The sequence below is a fragment of the Convolutriloba macropyga genome, chromosome 3 (assembly GCF_964194025.1).
Source record: "Convolutriloba macropyga chromosome 3, txConMacr16.3, whole genome shotgun sequence".
Lineage (NCBI taxonomy): Eukaryota > Metazoa > Xenacoelomorpha > Acoela > Convolutidae > Convolutriloba > Convolutriloba macropyga.
Window position 1 is genome coordinate 62,753,594 of NC_134470.1, and position 19,609 is coordinate 62,773,202.

At 36.1% G+C, this 19,609-nt stretch overlaps 1 protein-coding gene across 1 annotated transcript in view; it reads right to left on the reverse strand.

Annotated features, from left to right (window-relative positions):
* The window catches only part of LOC142336340 (actin-related protein 2-like), a 229,696-nt gene that overhangs the window by 14,151 nt on the left and 195,936 nt on the right, over positions 1-19,609 (reverse strand). The window contains exons 2-5 of the mRNA XM_075385099.1: positions 12,288-12,339; positions 11,841-11,957; positions 4,119-4,340; positions 3,973-4,045 (exon numbers count right to left, since the gene is read on the reverse strand). Of these exons, the coding sequence (XP_075241214.1) occupies positions 3,973-4,045; positions 4,119-4,340; positions 11,841-11,957; positions 12,288-12,329 (454 nt within the window). The 5' untranslated portion in view covers positions 12,330-12,339. The remainder of the gene's footprint in view (positions 1-3,972; positions 4,046-4,118; positions 4,341-11,840; positions 11,958-12,287; positions 12,340-19,609) is intronic.

Sequence of the window (19,609 nt, forward strand, 5' to 3'; positions counted from 1 at the left end):
AAGAAAGCATTAAACTTCTTTGCTAGGCATTCAGGCTCCCCTAGTGACTGCGGCAGGACAAAACTATTTTTCCTAAGAGTTGCTGAAGCATAGAAAACCTAAGACGCTTATTTTCACTAGCGACACATTTGTCGAGGTATTCACTTTTCTTTTTGGTAAACAGCTCAAAATACTCCAAAACTGAAAAAACCGGCTTTTGTCTTGGGAATTTCCTTTCTTTCACTAAGCTTTCTCAAATTTTCTCGATCTTTTCATGGTTCTTAGTTCATCGTCAAAGAAAGGGCACGTCTGATTTCGGACATATTTAGTTTTCAGAGGATGGTTCTTTTCGACATAACAAACTTTGTTCATTAGAACATTGTTCCGAACATTTTCAGGATTATCTCTGTCGATCGGAGCAACAATATTTTCTGCAAACGCTTCCACGTCAAAATCTCGCCAATTTCTGCACGAGGCCTTCTTTATAGCTAAATTTTCGTGCTTTTGCAGAAGGTCAAAGTGCACAACTCCAGGATCAGAGCTTGTAATGAAATTTACAAGTTCTGATACTTCAAACTCCTCGGATGTTATAACCTGGTCTAAAATTCCACCAATTTTGTGCGAAGGCACATTAACTTGCTGTTGCAAAACAAATTCATCCAAAAAAGAAATCCAATTTCTTGACGCATCATTTGATAGCAGCATAGAAATATTGATATCACCTACAATAGGTAAATTTTTGAACAACAGCTCTTTCTCCTCAAAAAATGATGTTAACTCACTTATAAAGACACGAACATTGGTATTTGGTTGTCTCTATATACAAACCAAAAGAAACACCGAATTGCCATGCGTAAACTCCGAGAAACCAGCTCCGCGTTTGTTAAACATTTGTTTGAAAAATTATCGACACGTACAGTTCCATCATAGAACACCGCTAATCCTCCACCATTTCTTTCTTTTCTGTTTGCACGCAAGTAATAAAAACCACTTGGGCAAAACTGCTGGAGAAAAACTCATCATTTAAGTTATCTTTGATATAAGTTTCTGTTAAAACTATAATGTTAAAATCATTAGCTTCAATAAGATTTCATATTTGCGAGGTCTTGTTGCGAACCCATCTTGCATTATGTAAACAAACTTTTAAACGGCCACTGACGGATTTAACATTAGATAGTCATGTATCTAAGGAGGCCAGCCCCTCCCTTGCTTTCTGATTCAAATAAAATTGTGAAAATGAAACATTTTCGGGCCAGAAATCGGGAGATTCAACTTAATCATTATCAAATTTGAAAACACAGTGGAAAGATTTCAGACGAGATTTCACGAATACACAGTATATCAACATCCTTCTTCTTGCAATATTCTGTTATATCATCCGTAGAGACAGAGTTGCTTAAACGACCAATGTAGAGATGACGTCTTTTCGGTGGCCTTTTAATTGCGCTGTCTGTCGTCTGATGATTAATATGTGCCCGTCTTGAAAACTTTTGGTTTTCTGTCTTGGGAATCTTTGTCAGCAAAGAGTCCCAAGAGTCTTTGTCAGCAAATTTTCATTGCCTTCAGCTTTCCGTTTCTCTGAATTACGATCGCTGGCAGTGCTGTCGGTCCGATTTCTGAAAGCAGCTCTAAGATACGGGTAATCCGGTTTCTTCAGAGATTTTATCTCCAGCTTCAGTGATTGAAATTCAGAAATCAGCGAATCTACTTTTTCTAACTAAAGAGTTAAAGAAAGAGATAGTGTGAGAGATATAAAACGTCAACGAGAAAAGAAAGAAACCCCAACCAACAGAGAAACAGCTAGGAACATTTTCCATGATGACACTCGACTCTGCAACTTCCAGTTTTCAAGCCTTGTTAGTAATTAAATCATATAGCAAAAATCACAAGTGCAAAATTTAACAATTTTCCAGGTTTCGTAGTGAAAAAAAATGTTCAAAACCATTTTTTGTCTCTGGAGTTGTCATGTTACCAATCTGCAAGATTAAAAAGTTTTGTTGGCCAGTGAAAGGATTAAACATCTAAAAACAATTGCGAATTTTAACAAAATCCTGCTAATTCGTGATATATCTCCAGAACCATTTCATAGTCTAAAGAGACTATCTAGTGTCCCTAATTCAGGCCTTAAATAAACTCACGGGCTCACTAATAAACTGGAACAATAATTTTCCAAAAACTTGAAAAATAAATTTGAAATGTAGCAGCTTTTATCAAACCTTGGAGGAGGTCCCTGGTGCTGAAAACCAAAAAAAAATCAAAATTATAAAAAAAAATGAATATTTTAAAAACAAATTGCTTAAATACTTTGTGACAAAAAGTTTTGTCACAAAATATTAAAATCTTGAATAACACTCAATTACATCTAAAAACTATGCAATAAGCTATTATCAAACCCTAGAGGAGGTTCCTTTGCTCTTGAGGCCGGAGAAACCTAGAAAAACAAAACTTGAAAATTAAATTTTATCAAAAAATTGCTAAAATTTGTGATATTAAAAAACTGAAAACTAATCCATGGCCAACAAAAAATTTCCAGTAATCTTTTTATCAAACCATAACGGAGGTTTTTTTGACACCTGAGGCAGAAAAAAAACATGAATAATGACAATAAAAGTCGAAAAAATTGCAAGTGTAGCCAAAAATGCTAAAATTATTGATGTTAAAATTATTGATGTTAAAATCCATTAAATCTAGAAAATATACAGTAACCCAATATCAGACCCTAGAGGAGGTTCCTCTGATCTTGTGGCTAGAAAATGACAAAAAACAAACCTGAAAAAACTTTTGCAAGTTTTGTCACAAAATTACTAAAATTTGTGAGATTAAAAACTACTCCACGGCCAATAAAAATTTTTCAGTAACTTAATATCAAGCCCTTAAGAATGTTTTCTGGCCTCTGGGTCTGGAAAAGCTTGCATAATAACAATCAATGTCAAAAATTGAAAAAAAATGCTAAAATTCGGAATGTTATCATCTTGAAAAACATTCCATTACCACTAGAAACTAAGCAGTAACCTGTTATCAAACCGTAGAGGAGGTTCCTTGACACCTAGGGCTGAAAAAACTCAAAAATGACCAACAATTTCAGAAAGCTTGAAAAAAACTGAAAATTAGTATAAATTTGCGTGTTTTTGTTTGGATTACCAAAATAAATAGCTCTTAAAATGGTCATAAAAAGAACTTATGTCTTGCAAAAGACCTTTATGAAATTTAACCAGCCTTAATTTTAGACTGGTCCAACATAAAATTCGAAAAATGACAAACACGAAAAATTGCAACATTTTGGGCTGAAAAACTCCTAAAGATGACCTTTCGACCGTAAACTACGGCCTTCCCAGTAGCTTCACCACACTAAACACTTGAAGAACTACTAAACGCGGCCAAGGGTCTCTAATGAGACTTAATGCCCTCTGGGACGAAAAGTCAAATGGGTCAAGTCCTTAAGTCGACTTTTAAGGACGAAAAGTCAAATGGGTCAGACGAAAAACCGGTCAAGCGAAAAATCGAATAAAAATAGACCAACAGGATTAATATAATTGCTACAAACTTCATTTGAGAGAAATTAATTATATCTAGACCAGACCGGACTAGATTGTTATCTTGAGGTCTATCAAAGTCTCGTAAAAACTGCTACATAGGATTGTTACACAGTTTGTTTTGGAGGATTCATGAGAAAAGATTTACTCTTAAGACAACTGTTTGCCAAAACAGCTCGTACATGAAAGCGCATCTTCCAGTATTTCGTCAAAATTAAACAATCTGATCAGATGGGCATCGGCGAGTGACATTCACTTTTGGCAAAAACGCGCGAGACTTATTATAATGGATTTGATAAGGTCACATTGAAAACTTATGTAAGCTTATCAATTCAGGTCCTCATTTTTTGAAACATTCAAACAGGTCTTTTAAGCAGCCCTCCAATAATTTTGTTGATTACGTAAACAAGCAAACAGAAATCATAGCTACCGAAATCATGAACATCTTAAAATAACTTACCTTGTGCGTAAAGTGTTAAGACAGCTTGGATTCCAATGTAAACAGCACCAAAGCCAAAATGTTTCAGCATTATCTAAGCAGCAAAAGAATTCAGTCAATGCAAAATACGACTTTGAAAAGTCACAAACTTATGAAGAGAAATTCACCTCGACCATCTTTTCTCTGTTTTGTTTAGGATTCTGTGGAGGCTCAGTCAATAAAATGTAATACTCTCCGATGCTTTCCCGAGGAATGCCCAATTTTGTGAAAAAGATGTATTCCCAGAGAATAAGGGCATCCTTCCAGTCCCTGACAATTCCACGATCTAAGGGGTACTTGATGTCAAGTAGAGATCTGTTTTCTGAAGCCTCATCACCCACCATTACGTCCTAGCAGTCCAAAAATTACAACCAGATAATTAAACTTACACGTTGTCAACAACACAATGAACATTGCCATACTTCTGACAAAAAAAGAACTTTCGTTAGATAATAAAATCTCAATGAGCAGTCGTGTATAATTGATGTCTAACAACCCAGGGTCTTCATTTAAAATTTCCCCTGATCTTTTTCACGAGCAGCTGAAACGTAGCGGGCAATTAGTCGAAACCGCTGTTATGAGCTCCTTTAACCTCTTAAAGCTTTTAAACATCATAAAGCTCTCAAGTTGGACATGCATTTCTCAGATTACATCGATCAGCTTCATTTCTTCAAATGCATAATTATTAGAAATTCCGTATTATTAGAAGCTTAATCATGATTAGGAGCTGCGTAGCTTCCAACTCAGTAAGAAAGGAAATTATCATCGGATAGTTACATATCTTTCGATGACATAACAGTAATGAAGGGTAACGGGCTTGGAAATACAAACATAGCTAATAGCTTGCCAGAAAACAGCTGCAATAACTTTGCAGACATGCAGTCTTCAAATGACCACGAAAAAAGCAAAAGAACTGAGAATAACATCGTTTTTTCTAAGTACTGAAATTTCATTTTGAAAAAAAATAACTTTAACAATATATAACGTATGAGTTGTTTCCAACAGTTGCCGTTAAATAACCTTCAGTTAGACTATCATATACTCCGTTAACCTTACCTCCTTAAATTGAGATCAGCAAAAATCATTTTGAACGTGAGGAAGTCATTTTTGAGAGCGGGGTATGTGAGTGTGAGACCAGAAACTTAATCACGCGCCGCAATTCAGTCAAAATTGCATACATGAATGAACAAAAAACAGATCTGAAGTGAACAACGTGACATCAAATGGTCGTAATAAAAATCTTGCAGAAGCATTAAAAAAGAACCAGAAAAATCGAAGCGTCGGACTTTCCCGATCAAAATTGTAATTGCAGCAGAAAATTCAATCTTATGTCTGAAGAGAATTATTCTTTGCCTCCGAAGTAACAAGGAACTCAAATCCCTGTCGTAACAAAGAAAATTTCAGCTTTTATATCATTGAAGCCAGCAGACAAAAAAGCAATTCCATTTAAAGAAATCATAAAACAATACCGCATAGATTAAAATATTTAGGCAAAATTTTCGCAGAAAACTCACTGAGGTCTTGAAACCAGATCTTGAAAAATTTGGATTATTAGTAAAGTAAACGGTAATAAAAAAGTAGCCAATTTTTAGATGCCAAAATAACTAACCTGCTTAACAATTGTCACGAAAAAAAAAACAGCCTTAAAAACTCAGAACTTTGCAATTAACTCAGCAACCGAAAAGACAAAACCAGTAACTAAAACATAGGTCCCTAGAAAAAATTTGTTTCAGTCACAGTATCTAAAAAAAACAAAATGCATAGATGGATTTGTTCTTGCTAAAACGAATTCAACCACTGCAACATTTCAACTTATAAGGTAAAAGAAACATAAACCGACTAAGGTCGCAAGAATTGCTATAGAATGACAGGCGTGGCGATTTAATTCAGGGGCTGTAGCCTAGTAAATTTTTCTTTATGGGTGCTAAAATTGTTCACCACGCCGGGATTCGAGCCATGGACCTCCCGATCCCTCACCAGAAGCACTGTCCACTCGGCAACCATGCCCTTTTTTTGCTATTTTATTTTAGTAACAAGATTTACTTCGGAGTGAGAACAATGGAGATAACTCAAAAATGAATAACGAAAGCGTGAAAAAGTCACTTGGGAAGCAAAAGAATGTTGTAAAAGAAAAGCGCAAACTCGGTCAAGCAAAAAATTTGCATAAAAGACCAACACGTTTACAACAATTCCTACGAACTTCGTTCAAGAGCAATTAAAAACATTTCAGTCAAAACGGTGACTCAAAAAGGCTGTAAAATAAATTTCAACGCACTTCCAAAGCCGTATCCTGTCGAAAACAACTGCAAACAAAAAGTGGAAAAAAATTAAAGAAAACAGGCGCTTATCTTTTGTTTTTTAGCAAATCATAAAGCAAGAGCAAATAAAATTCTAGATTCAGCAACCTCAATATAGACGATTGAATGAATAAAGGCAAAAGACTAGAATGGGAAGGTTACAGACACATTGTAAAAATAGTATTAAAAAGAACGTCGAATTTCTGAAAAACAAGTTAAAAATCAAAATGATGAAATTCAAGTAGGAGAATTCAGTATTTAGCATTGAAATCCAATATTACATAGCCAACTTCATGCCAAAACAAATGTGATAAAAAATTAAACAAAAAGAAAAACAAAGATTTCAAATATTAAACTAATTGGCCAAAAATGACAAAAAGTTGATTAAATCTTAATTATGAATTAAAATTTTCATTTAAGTTCAAATCCCAACGCCAAAGAAGGACCAATTATTAATAACACCATTTAAATTCCTGATAATGCATAGAAAACCTTATTCTATTATATCAAACCAATAATCCTTAAAACATAACCGACCAAAAGTTGGAAGAATTGCTCTCGAACGACTAGTGGGAGCTCTAATCCATTGCAGCCTGCTTCAGTCGGTGGGAGGGGTAGCCTAATTGGTTCTAAGAAGTTCAATAGTGGGCTTAAAATAACAACATTAGAGGTTAAGATTTACCACTATTAAGATTTAAGTGAAAAATGGCACCAGTTTCGGCGCACTTTTCATTTGACGTTTAGTACTAAATTGCCACCAATTGAGTTCAGCTGCTTGAAACTGTGATTGAGAGAGAATTTTAGATCACGCGGAACGCAAGAAGTCAAGGGCGTAAAAGTCACTCGAAAAGTCAAAATGGTCAAGCAAAAATGTTGCATAAAAAGACACACGTTTACAATAATTGCTTCTCTACGAGAGCAATTCGAAAAAGAAAACTTGGACAAAGAAAAGCCAAATGTTTGTATCACTGTGTAGAAATTAAAATTTTGCCCATCTCACAGATCAACCAAAATGGTTATCTATACGACCCATTCTATCAAAAACCCGCTTCAAAGCCAAAAAACAATCACTCAACGCATCTCGTGAACAGAAAACTTCTCTAGCTAATGTTAGCTAGCTTCAACATTTACTTCACCGGCCATTTTCACTCACCGTAGCTTTTAACCAAAAACGCCGACAGAACAAATAGGAGCTATGTTAAAAAAACAAGAAACCTCAAAAAACTAAAACTTCCCTTCGAGTCGTAAAAAACATGAATGAGAAGACCAATGACAGCTGCTCCACTCAGCTATAGCAACGATTACACAGCAACTCAAAGAGAACACGCCGAATTACTGGAAGACCAACAAATACGCAGAACAAAGGGTTCTTAAAAGTTAGAAAGGGTTCTCTAACGCCTTGGGCAGGCTCGGTAACTAAGGAACGAAGGGTATTCAAAATCTTAAGGAATCACATCCAAATAATCTTAATCAATAGTTGAAAAATAAAGACCCATAAATCCTCAAAATATAGTGTATTATTTTCACTGTGTTTGACAAAGAAGAGCAAAAAATAAGATATTATACCAACTCATTGCTTTCCTAGCACTGACTTTCGATTCTCGCATACACTAGCATTCAAATATAATAAAAGCACGCACTGAATACAATAATTTCTCAAAATTTTCAAATTTAGGTTGAGAGCAAAAATAGTCTCCACTTCCAGACTGAAAATTCTGCAATCGATTTATTATTACTGGTTTAAGTCCTATTTACATGATTCTGTACAATATATTTTAAAGTAACAAAACATAACCGACTAAACGTCGGAAGAATAGCTCTCGAACGACTAGTGGGAACTCTAATCAATTGCAGCCTGCTTCAGTCGGAAGGGGGAGAGGGGGAACCTAAATGAGACTAACCAGTTCAATATTCGGTTTCAAATAACCACATTAGAGGTTAACATATACCACTATAAAGATTTAAAGTGAAAATGGCACCAGTTTCGGCGCAATTTTCATTTGACTTTTAGTATTAAATTTCCGCCAAATCGAGTTCAGCTGCTTGAAATTGTGATTGAGAGAGAAATTTAGATCAAGCCGAACGCAAAAAATCAATGGCGTAAAAGTCACTCGAAAAGTCAAAATGGTCAAGCAAAAATGTTGCATAAAAAGACACACACGTTTACAATAATCGCTTCTCTACGAGAGCAATTTTAAAAAAAACAAATTTGGACAAAGAAAAGCCAAATGTTTGTATCACTGTGTAAAAGTTGATAAAAACTATACCTCATTTCAAAAACAGAGGAATCTAATGCATGGTTTATCAAGGGGCCATTACCAAATACATTGAATACAGAATGCCCATACAATTTTGCCCATCTCATAGATTAAAAAAATGGTCATCTATATGACCCATTCTATCAAAAACCCGTTTCACAGCCAAAAAACAATCACTCAACGCACCTCGTGAACAGAAAACTTCTCTAGCTAATGTTAGCTAGCTTCAACATTTACTTCACCGGCCATTTTCACTCACCATAGCTTTTAACCAAAAACGCCGACAGAACAAATAGGAGCTACGTTAAAAAACAAACATCAAAAAACTAAAACTCCCCTTCGAGTCATAAAAAACATGGAGAAGGCCAATGACAGCTGCTCCACTCAGCTATGGCAACGATTACACAGCAACTCAAAGACAACACGCCGAATTACTGGAAGACCAACAAATACGCAGAACAAAGGGTTCTTAAAAGTTAGAAAGGGTTCTCTAACGCCTTGGGCAGGCTCGGTAACTAAGGAATGAAGGGTATTCAAAATCTTAAGGAATCACATCCAAATAATCTTAATCAATAGTTGAAAAATAAAGACCCATAAATCCTCAAAATATAGTGTATTATTTTCACTGTGTTTGACAAAGAAGAGCAAAAATAAGATATTATACCAACTCATTGCTTTCCTAGCACTGACTTTCGATTCTCGCATACACTAGCATTCGAATATAATAAAAGCACGCACTGAATACAATAATTTCTCAAAATTTTCAAATTTAGGTTGAGAGCAAAAATAGTCTCGTCTCCACTTCCAGACTGAAAATTCTGCAATCGATTTATTATTACTGGTTTAAGTCCTATTTACATGATTCTGTACAATATATTTTAAAGTAACAAAACAACCGACTAAACGTCGGAAGAATAGCTCTCGAACGACTAGTGGGAACTCTAATCAATTGCAGCCTGCTTCAGTCGGAAGGGGGAGAGGGTGAGCCTAAATGGGACTAACCAGTTCAATATTCGGTTTCAAATAACCACATTAGAGGTTAACATATACCACTATAAAGATTTAAAGTGAAAATGGCACCAGTTTTGGCGCACTTTTCATTTGACTTTTAGTATTAAATTGCCGCCAAATCGAGTTCAGCTGCTTGAAATTGTGATTGAGAGAGAAATTTAGATCAAGCCGAACGCAAAAAACCAATGGCGTAAAAGTCACTCGAAAAGTCAAAATGGTCAAGCAAAAATGTTGCATAAAAAAACACACACGTTTACAATAATTGCTTCTCTACGAGAGCAATTTTAAAAAAAAACAAATTTGGACAAAGAAAAGCCAAATGTTTGTATCACTGTGTAAAAGTTGATAAAAACTAGACCTCATTTCAAAAACAGAGGAATTTAATGCATGGTTTATCAAGGGGCCATTACCAAATACATTGAATACAGAATTCCTATACAATTTTGCCCATCTCATAGATTAAAAAAATGGTCATCTATATGACCCATTCTATCAAAAACCCGTTTCACAGCCAAAAAACAATCACTCAACGCACCTCGTGAACAGAAAACTTCTCTAGCTAATGTTAGCTAGCTTCAACATTTACTTCACCGGCCATTTTCACTCACCATAGCTTTTAACCAAAAACGCCGACAGAACAAATAGGAGCTACGTTAAAAAACAAACCTCAAAAAACTAAAACTCCCCTTCGAGTCGTAAAAAACATGAAGGCCAATGACAGCTGCTCCACTCAGCTATAGCAACGATTACACAGCAACTCAAAGGCAACACGCCGAACTACTGGAAGACGAAAAATACGCAGAACAAAATTCTCAAAAGTTAGAAAGGGTTCTCTAACGCCTTGGGCAGGCTCGGTAACTAAGGAATGAAGAGTATTCAAAATCTTAAGGAATCACAAAATATCTCAAATGTTATTAAACACTAAAACTCTAAGCCATGTAGAATCACATAACAGAAGTAGTACTTCAAAACTTACATCTGTAGTACTTCGAAGTACCTTCCTGTCATCTGAATTCAATAGTTGTAAAATAAAGACCAATAAATCCTCAAAATATAGTGTATTATTTTCACTGTGTTTGACAACACAGAAGAGCAAAAAAATAAGATATTTTACCAACTCAATGCCTTCCCTGCACTGACTTTCGATTCTCGCATTCACTAGCATTCAAATATTAAAAAAGCACCCACTGACTACAAAAATTACTTAAATTTTCAAATTTTGGTCGAGAGCGAAAAAAGTCTCCATTTTTGACAGAACTTCCAGACTGAAAATTCTACAATCGATTTATTATTATTGCTTTAAGCATAACTCTGTACAATATATTTTATAGTATCTAAACATAACCGACTAGACGTCGGAAGAATTGCTCTCGAACGACTAGTGGGAACTCTAATCAATTGCAGCCTGCTTGAGTCGGCGGGAGGAGGGGGAGCCTAAATGGGACTAACAAGTTCAATATTCGGTTTCAAATAACCACATTAGAGGTTAACATATACCACTATTAATATTTAAAGTGGAAAATGGCACCAGTTTCGGCGCACTTTTCATTTTGACTTTTAGTATTACATTGCCGCCAATTGAGTTCAGCAGCTTAAAATTGTGATAGAAAGAGAGAATTTTATGTCACACAAAACGTCAAAGGCGTAAAAATCACACGAAAAGTCAAAACCCTCAAGCAAAAAATTTGCATAAAAAAGACACACGTTTACAATAATTGCTATGAACTTCGTTCAAGAGCAATTAAACATCTCACCATATAATCTGAACATCTCAACAAGAGTTTAATTAAACAACAGCGTCAAGGGATTTCCAGTTGTGCCCTTAACTTTGTGAATTTATGCCTGCTTAGCAATTTCGGTAAACGGCAAACTTAGAGACTTGTAAAGCTCTGTGCAGTAGCTACAACAAAAAAAAACTAGAATCTCCAAGATAACAAAAAGCAATGAAAAATACCCATCCCCAACATTGAGTGAATAATTTCTGGTCCGTGGTACTCCCAGCTCTACATTTTTTTGATAAGCACGTCTTCATATTTCTGATAAAGAATAAAAAGAAAACACGCCGAACAGAATATGTAACTGAGATAAGACAAAGCAACTTAATGAACAAGGGTTTTACCAGTTAAGGTAGTTTCTCTTAACGAAAGATTAAATCATTGAGCAAAAAATTAATCCGACGAAAATTTGCATAAAGACCAACAGGATTAAAGGCAAATTCGGAGCTAACTTCGTTTGAGAACAATTAAAAACTTTTTTGCAATTTGCTCGCAATTCATAAACTAACCTTTAGTTCAACACCGCCAGTATTTGCCTTGTCTTGTGAACGAATAATTGGCCGCCCAACCATTGAAGGGAAAATGTGTGCTGGAAAATTGTCCCCAGCATAACCACATTTAACGAACTAAACAAAACGACTTAAATTAGACATCTATCCGAGTTATCGGAGAATGTTTTCTGCCAGGTAAGTGGGAATATATCTATTATCAACCCCTTATGGTTTCATTTACCAAGACGTGATCCAACGCAAAACAATTTGTAACTGTGGTCCATAAAGGGTATTGGGGAAGAAAATATCCCTACTGCAATCCAGCACAAAAATGAATTAGATGAAGCCTAATTTATTCGAAAGCAATGAAATTATTAAAGAAGATTGGAAAAACTTCCATTATTTTCCAAAGCTGTTTTCAATGATGAAATTTCTTCTGCGATAAAGACAGCAATTTATACATACCCCTGTTCCATTGTCACAGACAATTACTTTCTTAGGGTCCATCCCGCTCTCTGAAATTAGTAGTGATTGCAAGATTTGAAAAAAAAACAACCACCTATCGATCGGATATGCTCTCTGCCCTGTGCGCGGAGGTAAGAAGGTGGCTTGTGGGTGGAAGGCAATAAGGTCACTAAAATGTTTCAAATGAAGCTATTTCAGAACAGAATATCTTTTATTCTACGTAAGTGGCGCACACATGCTATTAAAGCCACAATTGAGATTTGTGGAAACATGTGGTTCAAACTACACCTTGGACTCGACGTTTTCGAATTCTTTTCCATACCGTTCATCTGTTAAATTGACTATAAGGATGATATCGCATTTCATCAAGTTCAGTGGCAGATTGTACTTTTTCGTAGACTTCAATTCACCTAACCAGCAGTTCTTATCAGCAAAGACATCTAACTCATCAGCAATTACCAAGCACTGAATATCACTTTCATGTGTTTGGAAACCAATTTATAAAAAGGAAAAAAATAGATGTCCGAATAAATAGAGTGCCTGTCCTGAAAGATCTCGAGTTGATTCTAAAAAAATACACCCGCAAACGTAGCACCGAGGAACACCCTACTGCATACAGATCATAGTCTAACCGGACAACTCAACGGTAACAGCTAATTCAACTTCGAAAACCACACGCACTTATTTGCCCTGCTTCGGCCACAGTCAACGTTAAAGGCAAGCTCAGCAAACTCAAAGCTCTAAATTCAATTGTTATACAAAAGCTAACCTTAATCTGTCTGGGAAGTGTGGGCTAGGATCTCGAAATAAGAGTCAAAATTAGGAAATTATTTAAAAAGATCAAAATTTCGTTTTCCAAACCCTTACAACTTTCTTCCCTGGTGGCAACTATTAAACATAGTGTATGTTGCTCAAATTAAATTCTACGGTAATTATCAAAATTAAACTCTCGCATATACTCAGTTTTATATACTGAATGCAATGATGAGAACCGGATGACCAAAAAGTCTTCTTTGTAAAAAAAATCAGGAACGACGACCAATCTGCAACTGGGTGCGAGAAGTGTGGCGCTTGGTTTCCTGGCTCCCGAGTCTCTCTAACGCCTGAAGACGTCAAATGGCTAGGAGGGTCAAAGAATTGTGTCTGGCTGTGTGATCAATGTCTCAGCACTATAGCAGCCGCCCCTGCACAATATATATCTTTGGTTAATTGAGCGTGCTACTTGTGCACATACAAGTGAAAGGAAGGAAATTGAATTATTAAGTAGATTATGCAGAAGAAATTATCAAGTTAAATTAACGTTCAGTGTGAGCGGTTAGCTCGTCTGGTTGGAAGGATGTTTTCTGTCTGAATAAACTTTTTCTCTGGCCATTACCAAATTTAGGTTCTATCGCCGCGGTAAATTGACCAAGTCAACAAGTATTTGTCAATTTTATTGATATTTAATTTTAATGTCTTGACACCTATCAACCTCACGTCAGCCATAAATCAGGTAATAAATTAATTTTTAAACTAAATCTTTGACCATAAATGTGAAAGAAACCGATTTGTCAAATTAAAATTACTTCCGGTATTTAAAACGAACGTTTTCGAACTTTACGTTCATCGTCAGGTTAAACGTAAAACTGTTTTACAAATTGTTAAAAGATAAAATGAATATGTATTTACATTTGTCTGAGACCACACTTAAAACAATTCCAGGAACTATTCTCAAAAAATTCAATCAAAAATTTTTCCTTATATACAATATTTAGCCTATTTACAACTCATATTTACATCTTATCAATTTAATTAAAAACATTCCTATTCCGGATTTTTCGATTTTGGCCAAGTTCTTGTATTTTTAAGGTTACTCCGAATTTGCCCTAAACTTTAGTATCCCTCCTGTTGAGGTTTTGCAAATTTCATTTTGTCAAGCACAAAATATTTTCTGCCCTATGTATCCTCATCTAGTCAAAATTATAATTTGAACTAATATTTTAACGTGAGTTGCCGCCCCCTATATTCATCGCGTGTTTTTAGTGCCGGCTTCAGCTTGCTGAAGTATATAGCTTCGATAATCATTAGTTTTTCTACTGTCTGACAGGCCTCCAGAATTTCCCATTCAATGTCATTCGTGGCGCGACGACATTCATCCAGATTTGACCCACCTGTGAATCCTTCTTTTGATGTTCTGTTATCCTTGTGGTAACATGGCGGCTTGTTTTCCCAACATATATTGATCCGCATTCGTTACATTTAATCTCATATACCACGTGGGATTTCAGGTCTCTATTGAAAGATGATTTCAGGGTGGGGAGGCTTGATTTTAATTCCCGCGTTGTAAAAACCACTTGCAATTCGCATAGTTTCCGCAATTTGCTTGCAAAGTTTTGAGTAAGGTTGCCTCTGTATTGTAGAAAAATAGTTGGCTTATCATAAGATCTAGTCTTGCTTTTTTGATGCTCTTTTGGTGTTTTTCTCAATTGATCATTACCGCCACGTATTATATTTTCTAGAGTCTGGTTCACAATTTTTGAAGACCATTCCTCTGGATATTGATTTTTGCTCCAGCAATTTTTGTTCTTTTCAAGAGCCTGATCGAAGTCCAACCAATTAGAGGTTGCATTAAAAACCCTACGAACCGTCCTCTGAATGACCTTAAAACCCAAGGTTTTTTATTGTGATCTTTTTAATAACTTGCGACTCTCACATTGCCTCTTTTTAATAAGAATAGAGTGTACAACTCACACAAAAAATCAACCGGTATACCGCTTTGATTTTCTTTTTAATATGTACATTTAACAGTGAACTGCCAATTGCGATTTCTCAGGTATTAGCTTACGCGACATTTTAAACTGCGCATTGACTGTCGTTTGCACTTGGTTTTTGTATTTTTGTTGGTTTCTGGTGGTTCAAGTTGAATACTTGTCTGGAGGATGGAGGCAGTGATATTGGTTTGGATGGAAATTTTGATTATGGAGTTTTGGTTTCAGGGGTCATTATTGGGTATTCATGGAAAGATAAAGGGAGCCTGAGAGTGAGAAAAGCAGAAAAATTTTGAGAGAGAGAGAGCGAAATAAGATAGATAGAGTGAAAAGAGATATGAGAGAGAGAGAGAAGAGCAGAAAGAAAGAGGCATCCCCAGTGCAACTCCGGAAGCTAGACGCCCCTTTCAGAGGAAAAGCAACGGGAGTACAGTGACCTGTTGTTGGTTTTGATGTCTATAGCAAATGAAAGACAACAATAGAGTCTTTAGAGAAAGAGAGAGAGGCACCCTTAGTGCATCACCGTCAGCCAGTTTCCCCTTTTAGAGGAAAAGCAACCAGTTTGTGCTTCGACAGCACAAATGAGTGTAGTTAACGACTCCTATTGAGGCGGGTATGTTCACCCTTGCAGCTGTGAGGGGTTGGTCCCAAGCGGGAACGGAGTTTGGGGCCAGTAGCAAGGCCTCACCATGATTTCCACTGTCAAGTTGTCCTCCCCTACTGGTACCATAGAGTTAGATCAGCTTCAAAATCTTGACTGATTTCCGTGATCAGTCTAGTATTCATCACTGATCATCTTGACGTGGTTGTGGTTTTCTTCCATTCTCTGGTTTGTCGGGTTCTCTAAATACACATAAAAATACACATGCAAAACCAAAAATGCAACAATACGCAAAATCAAAAAATATGTTTAGCCCGGGCAGTGTAATCTTAGATGCCTTCAGCTAACGTCTCTAGTCACACCCTAAGAAGTCCGCCTCTACTCTCTTTTTCTTCTCTTCATCTGATTTAGATATTAAGAAAGTTTGCTTCTGTTTTTTTAACTCTTTTTGATGGCTTCACATAACGTCTCGAGTCATATCCCAAGACGTCCATATCTACCTTTATTTTTGAATTTTGTCTCACTTTTTGTTTCTGTCAAAAAATTTACCTGTACTTTACTATACAAGGCTGCAGCTCTGACCGTAATCGATGATTCTACTTCACCAGTCTATACTCGCTCTTCTCAGCAGCATTGAATTTGCGATCTGCCAAATTCTATTTCAATAAATTGGTTGATTTCTCCTGTTCAATATTTCTTCTGGCTGCCAATTCCTTCGGAATATATCCTAGCGCCCCAAAGTCGATGCTCAGTTTGTCCATTGCTTTTTCTGTTTCCTTTTTGAACTTATCTCTCTGTTGGTTCAATTTTTGTCGAAGTTCTAGAAGGCGTTTTTGAAGTAAAGAGTTAGTATTCTTCAACCTCTCCAATTGCAGACACTGGCTTTGCAGCTTCACTTCAGGTTGTAAAGCACGGGACCGAATGTTGGAGGCTGCCAGAGGTTCTAACGTGGACAGCCTCCAAGTCCGCGATGAACAAGATTGCACTCGGTGTACTGCAGGGCAAGTCTTGGATAAAACTATACAAAACTCGGGCATTTTTATATTTATTCACCGATTTGTTGGCTCTCGCTTCCTGCCTTTTCTAAATAAAACCATTCTTGCGTCTAAATTTCATCATTTTTTGTGGTCTTGGATTCATAATTATAGTCTTGACCACAGGGGGGTCTTTTTCTTTATTTGGTCATGAACTCGAGACATATTTTGTTTTTTACTTGATCTCAAGACGTATTCATTTTTACAGTCTTGACCTCAAGAATATCCTTTTCTCTTTTTTAAATCTTGAACTAAATATATTTGCGTTTTTTTAGTCTTGACCTGAAGGCTATCTTTTTCGTTTTTTTTGCCCTGATATTGACCTGATCGTCAAAAAAAATTACTAAGTTTTCTTCAAAATATGTGTTGTCGATGAAAAAAATTTGGAAGACATATGGGATCTTATAATCTTAATGTGCTTATTTGTAGCAGCTTTCTTTTAATTGTTCCCATGTAAATTCTTGCAATGATTACCACATTTCAAATAATATTTTCTCCAGTTGGTGAAACTCACTAAAGAGGCTCAGCAAATATAGCTCCTTCGTGACTATTTTCGTTAGCGAAGCTTTGACTATGCCTCTCCACATAGGTAGTTTGCTCGCCAGTCGTAACATTTTTTTGTTACCGTCCTCTTGTTGGTTTTGAAAGTCTCATTTCCAAAGGTGCTATGATAAACTTTTCTTCTGCCAAAAGTTTCAACAAGTTCCCTGGTTTTAAGTGCACATTGATATTAGTAGTCTTGAGTTTTCTGTATTAAAAACAAAATTGTCTTGTACGTTGCTGTTTTTCAGTGCGGACAATGTATATGCCGCTTCAGACATGCAAAATTTTAATTATATCTCTGGATGAACTTCAGCGTAAATGATACTTCTCTCTTCTACTTTTTTCGAAACTCGAAATCTCTTATCAGAATTTTTTCTGTGATCACGAGAATAGATTTTTGTTGAATTGAAATTGTAAAAATTTTATCCGCATAATTTAGTACAAAGCGAAAGAGAAGAAGAAATGGCTAGCGTTGCCAGATAGAAACATTGTGATGTTCCAGCACTCGATGCTCCGGAAGAACTTGCATTTATTTTTAAGTAAATTGTTTCACTCTCAATTTTCCAGAAACAAAAACTTATTGGTAATTTGGTACCGATTTTATTCAGATGCTAGACATTGTAGCCATTTTTGATGCCTTCTCTTCACTTTCAACTTTTTCCTTAGTACTTTTTGTTTTTCTAGTTTCTTCTTGTGGCTATTTTTTCCAATTTTGGAAATTTTTTTGCGCTGCTTTCTTTCCCGTTTTCCCTCTAGGCCTAGAAGAGGATCCACCTCCTCCCTCGGACTGACAAAATTTTCGGCTTCAGTTTGATGTTCTGATTTTAATTACATTCATTGTCTGTGGGTGGTTCTATCTGAATTTTATCATCATTGTCTGAGTTGTCCTAAAAATTTTTTTCTCCTCCTTAACTGTCAACTTACGTTTTGCCTGACGCTCAAGTGTAAATGGTTTTTCGGGTTTTTGTTTTTTTAAATTGGTCATAATGGACGTTGATAAATTTCTTTGTCTTTTTATTTTTCACCCCGGAAACTCAAAATGTTCATGACTTCAACAATTGTTTATTGTCTTCTATAGAAAGAAGTAAATTTTCTTTTTTCTCTTTTTTAACGCTGGGTTGAAAACTCACACCTCTTCTCCTATTTTGTCGTTAACTCCATACTCACTGTGGTCATTATAATTTTTCTAGCGTTCCTGTTTCTTAAACTCTTGCATCAACTGATGCCTTTAGTGGAGTTTTTGTTTATTTATGAAAACATAGTCACTTGGTGTTGCAAATGTTGCGTTCAGTGGTGTGCTATAGATGCAGTCTATTGATAGTGACAGAAGAAAACCACATACCACATCCGCTGGACTCTAACTTGTTACACTATGGATTGATGATCGGTGGGCCGCTTATGACAGGATCATCGCTTATGGTAGAAATTTTGTCCTTTCATATTGGTATTGGCATACTTATTTAGAGAAGCATTCTCATAGTGTTCGTTTGTTCTTTCAGTCATTGCCTTCCCTTGTGGGTGCTAAGATGCGGTTAATGTTATCTGTATTCCTAGTTCACTGCAAAAACTATGGAATAAATTCAACACAAATTTCGGTCACTGTGTAGGTTAACATCCTAATCTCACTATCCAAAGATCAACAAGAGCTCTTGACACGATTTTCGACTCTTCATTGGGCGAGGCTACGGTTTTTTTAACACTTATTGGATTGATCTCCGACAAACGATATGTGATTGTTTCCTTGAGACTCGGGGAAGTAGACCCATCATATTGAGAGATACTTTTTGTTTCTTTGTGAAAACATAGTCACTTGGTGTTGCAAATGTTGCGTTCAGTGGTGTGCTACAGAAGCAGTCCATAGGTAGTGACAGAAGAAAACCCAATACCACATCCGCTGGACTCTAATTTGTTACACTATGGATTGATGATCGCTGGGCCGCTTATGACAGGATCATCGCTTATGGTAGAAATTTTGTCCTTTCATATTGGTATTGGCATACTTATTTAGAGAAGCATTCTCATAGTGTTCGTTTGTTCTTTCAGTCATTGCCTTCCCTTCTGGGTGTTAAGATGTGGTTAATGCTATCTGTATTCCTTGTTCACTGCAAAACTATGGAATAAATCCAACACAAACTTTGGTCACTGTGTAGGTTAACATCCTAATCTCACTATCCAGTGATCAACAAGAGCTCTGGACACGTTTTTCGCCCTTCATTGGGCAAGGCTACGGTTTTTTTTAACACTTAATGAATTGATCTCCGACAAACGATATGTACTTGTTTCCTTGAGACTCGGGGAAGTGGACCCATCGTATTGAGAGATACTTGTCAAAATGGATGAATAGGTTTCCATTTTGCGAGTGAAAGTCGTTGCTTCTGCTTGGTGATTTTCCTTTTC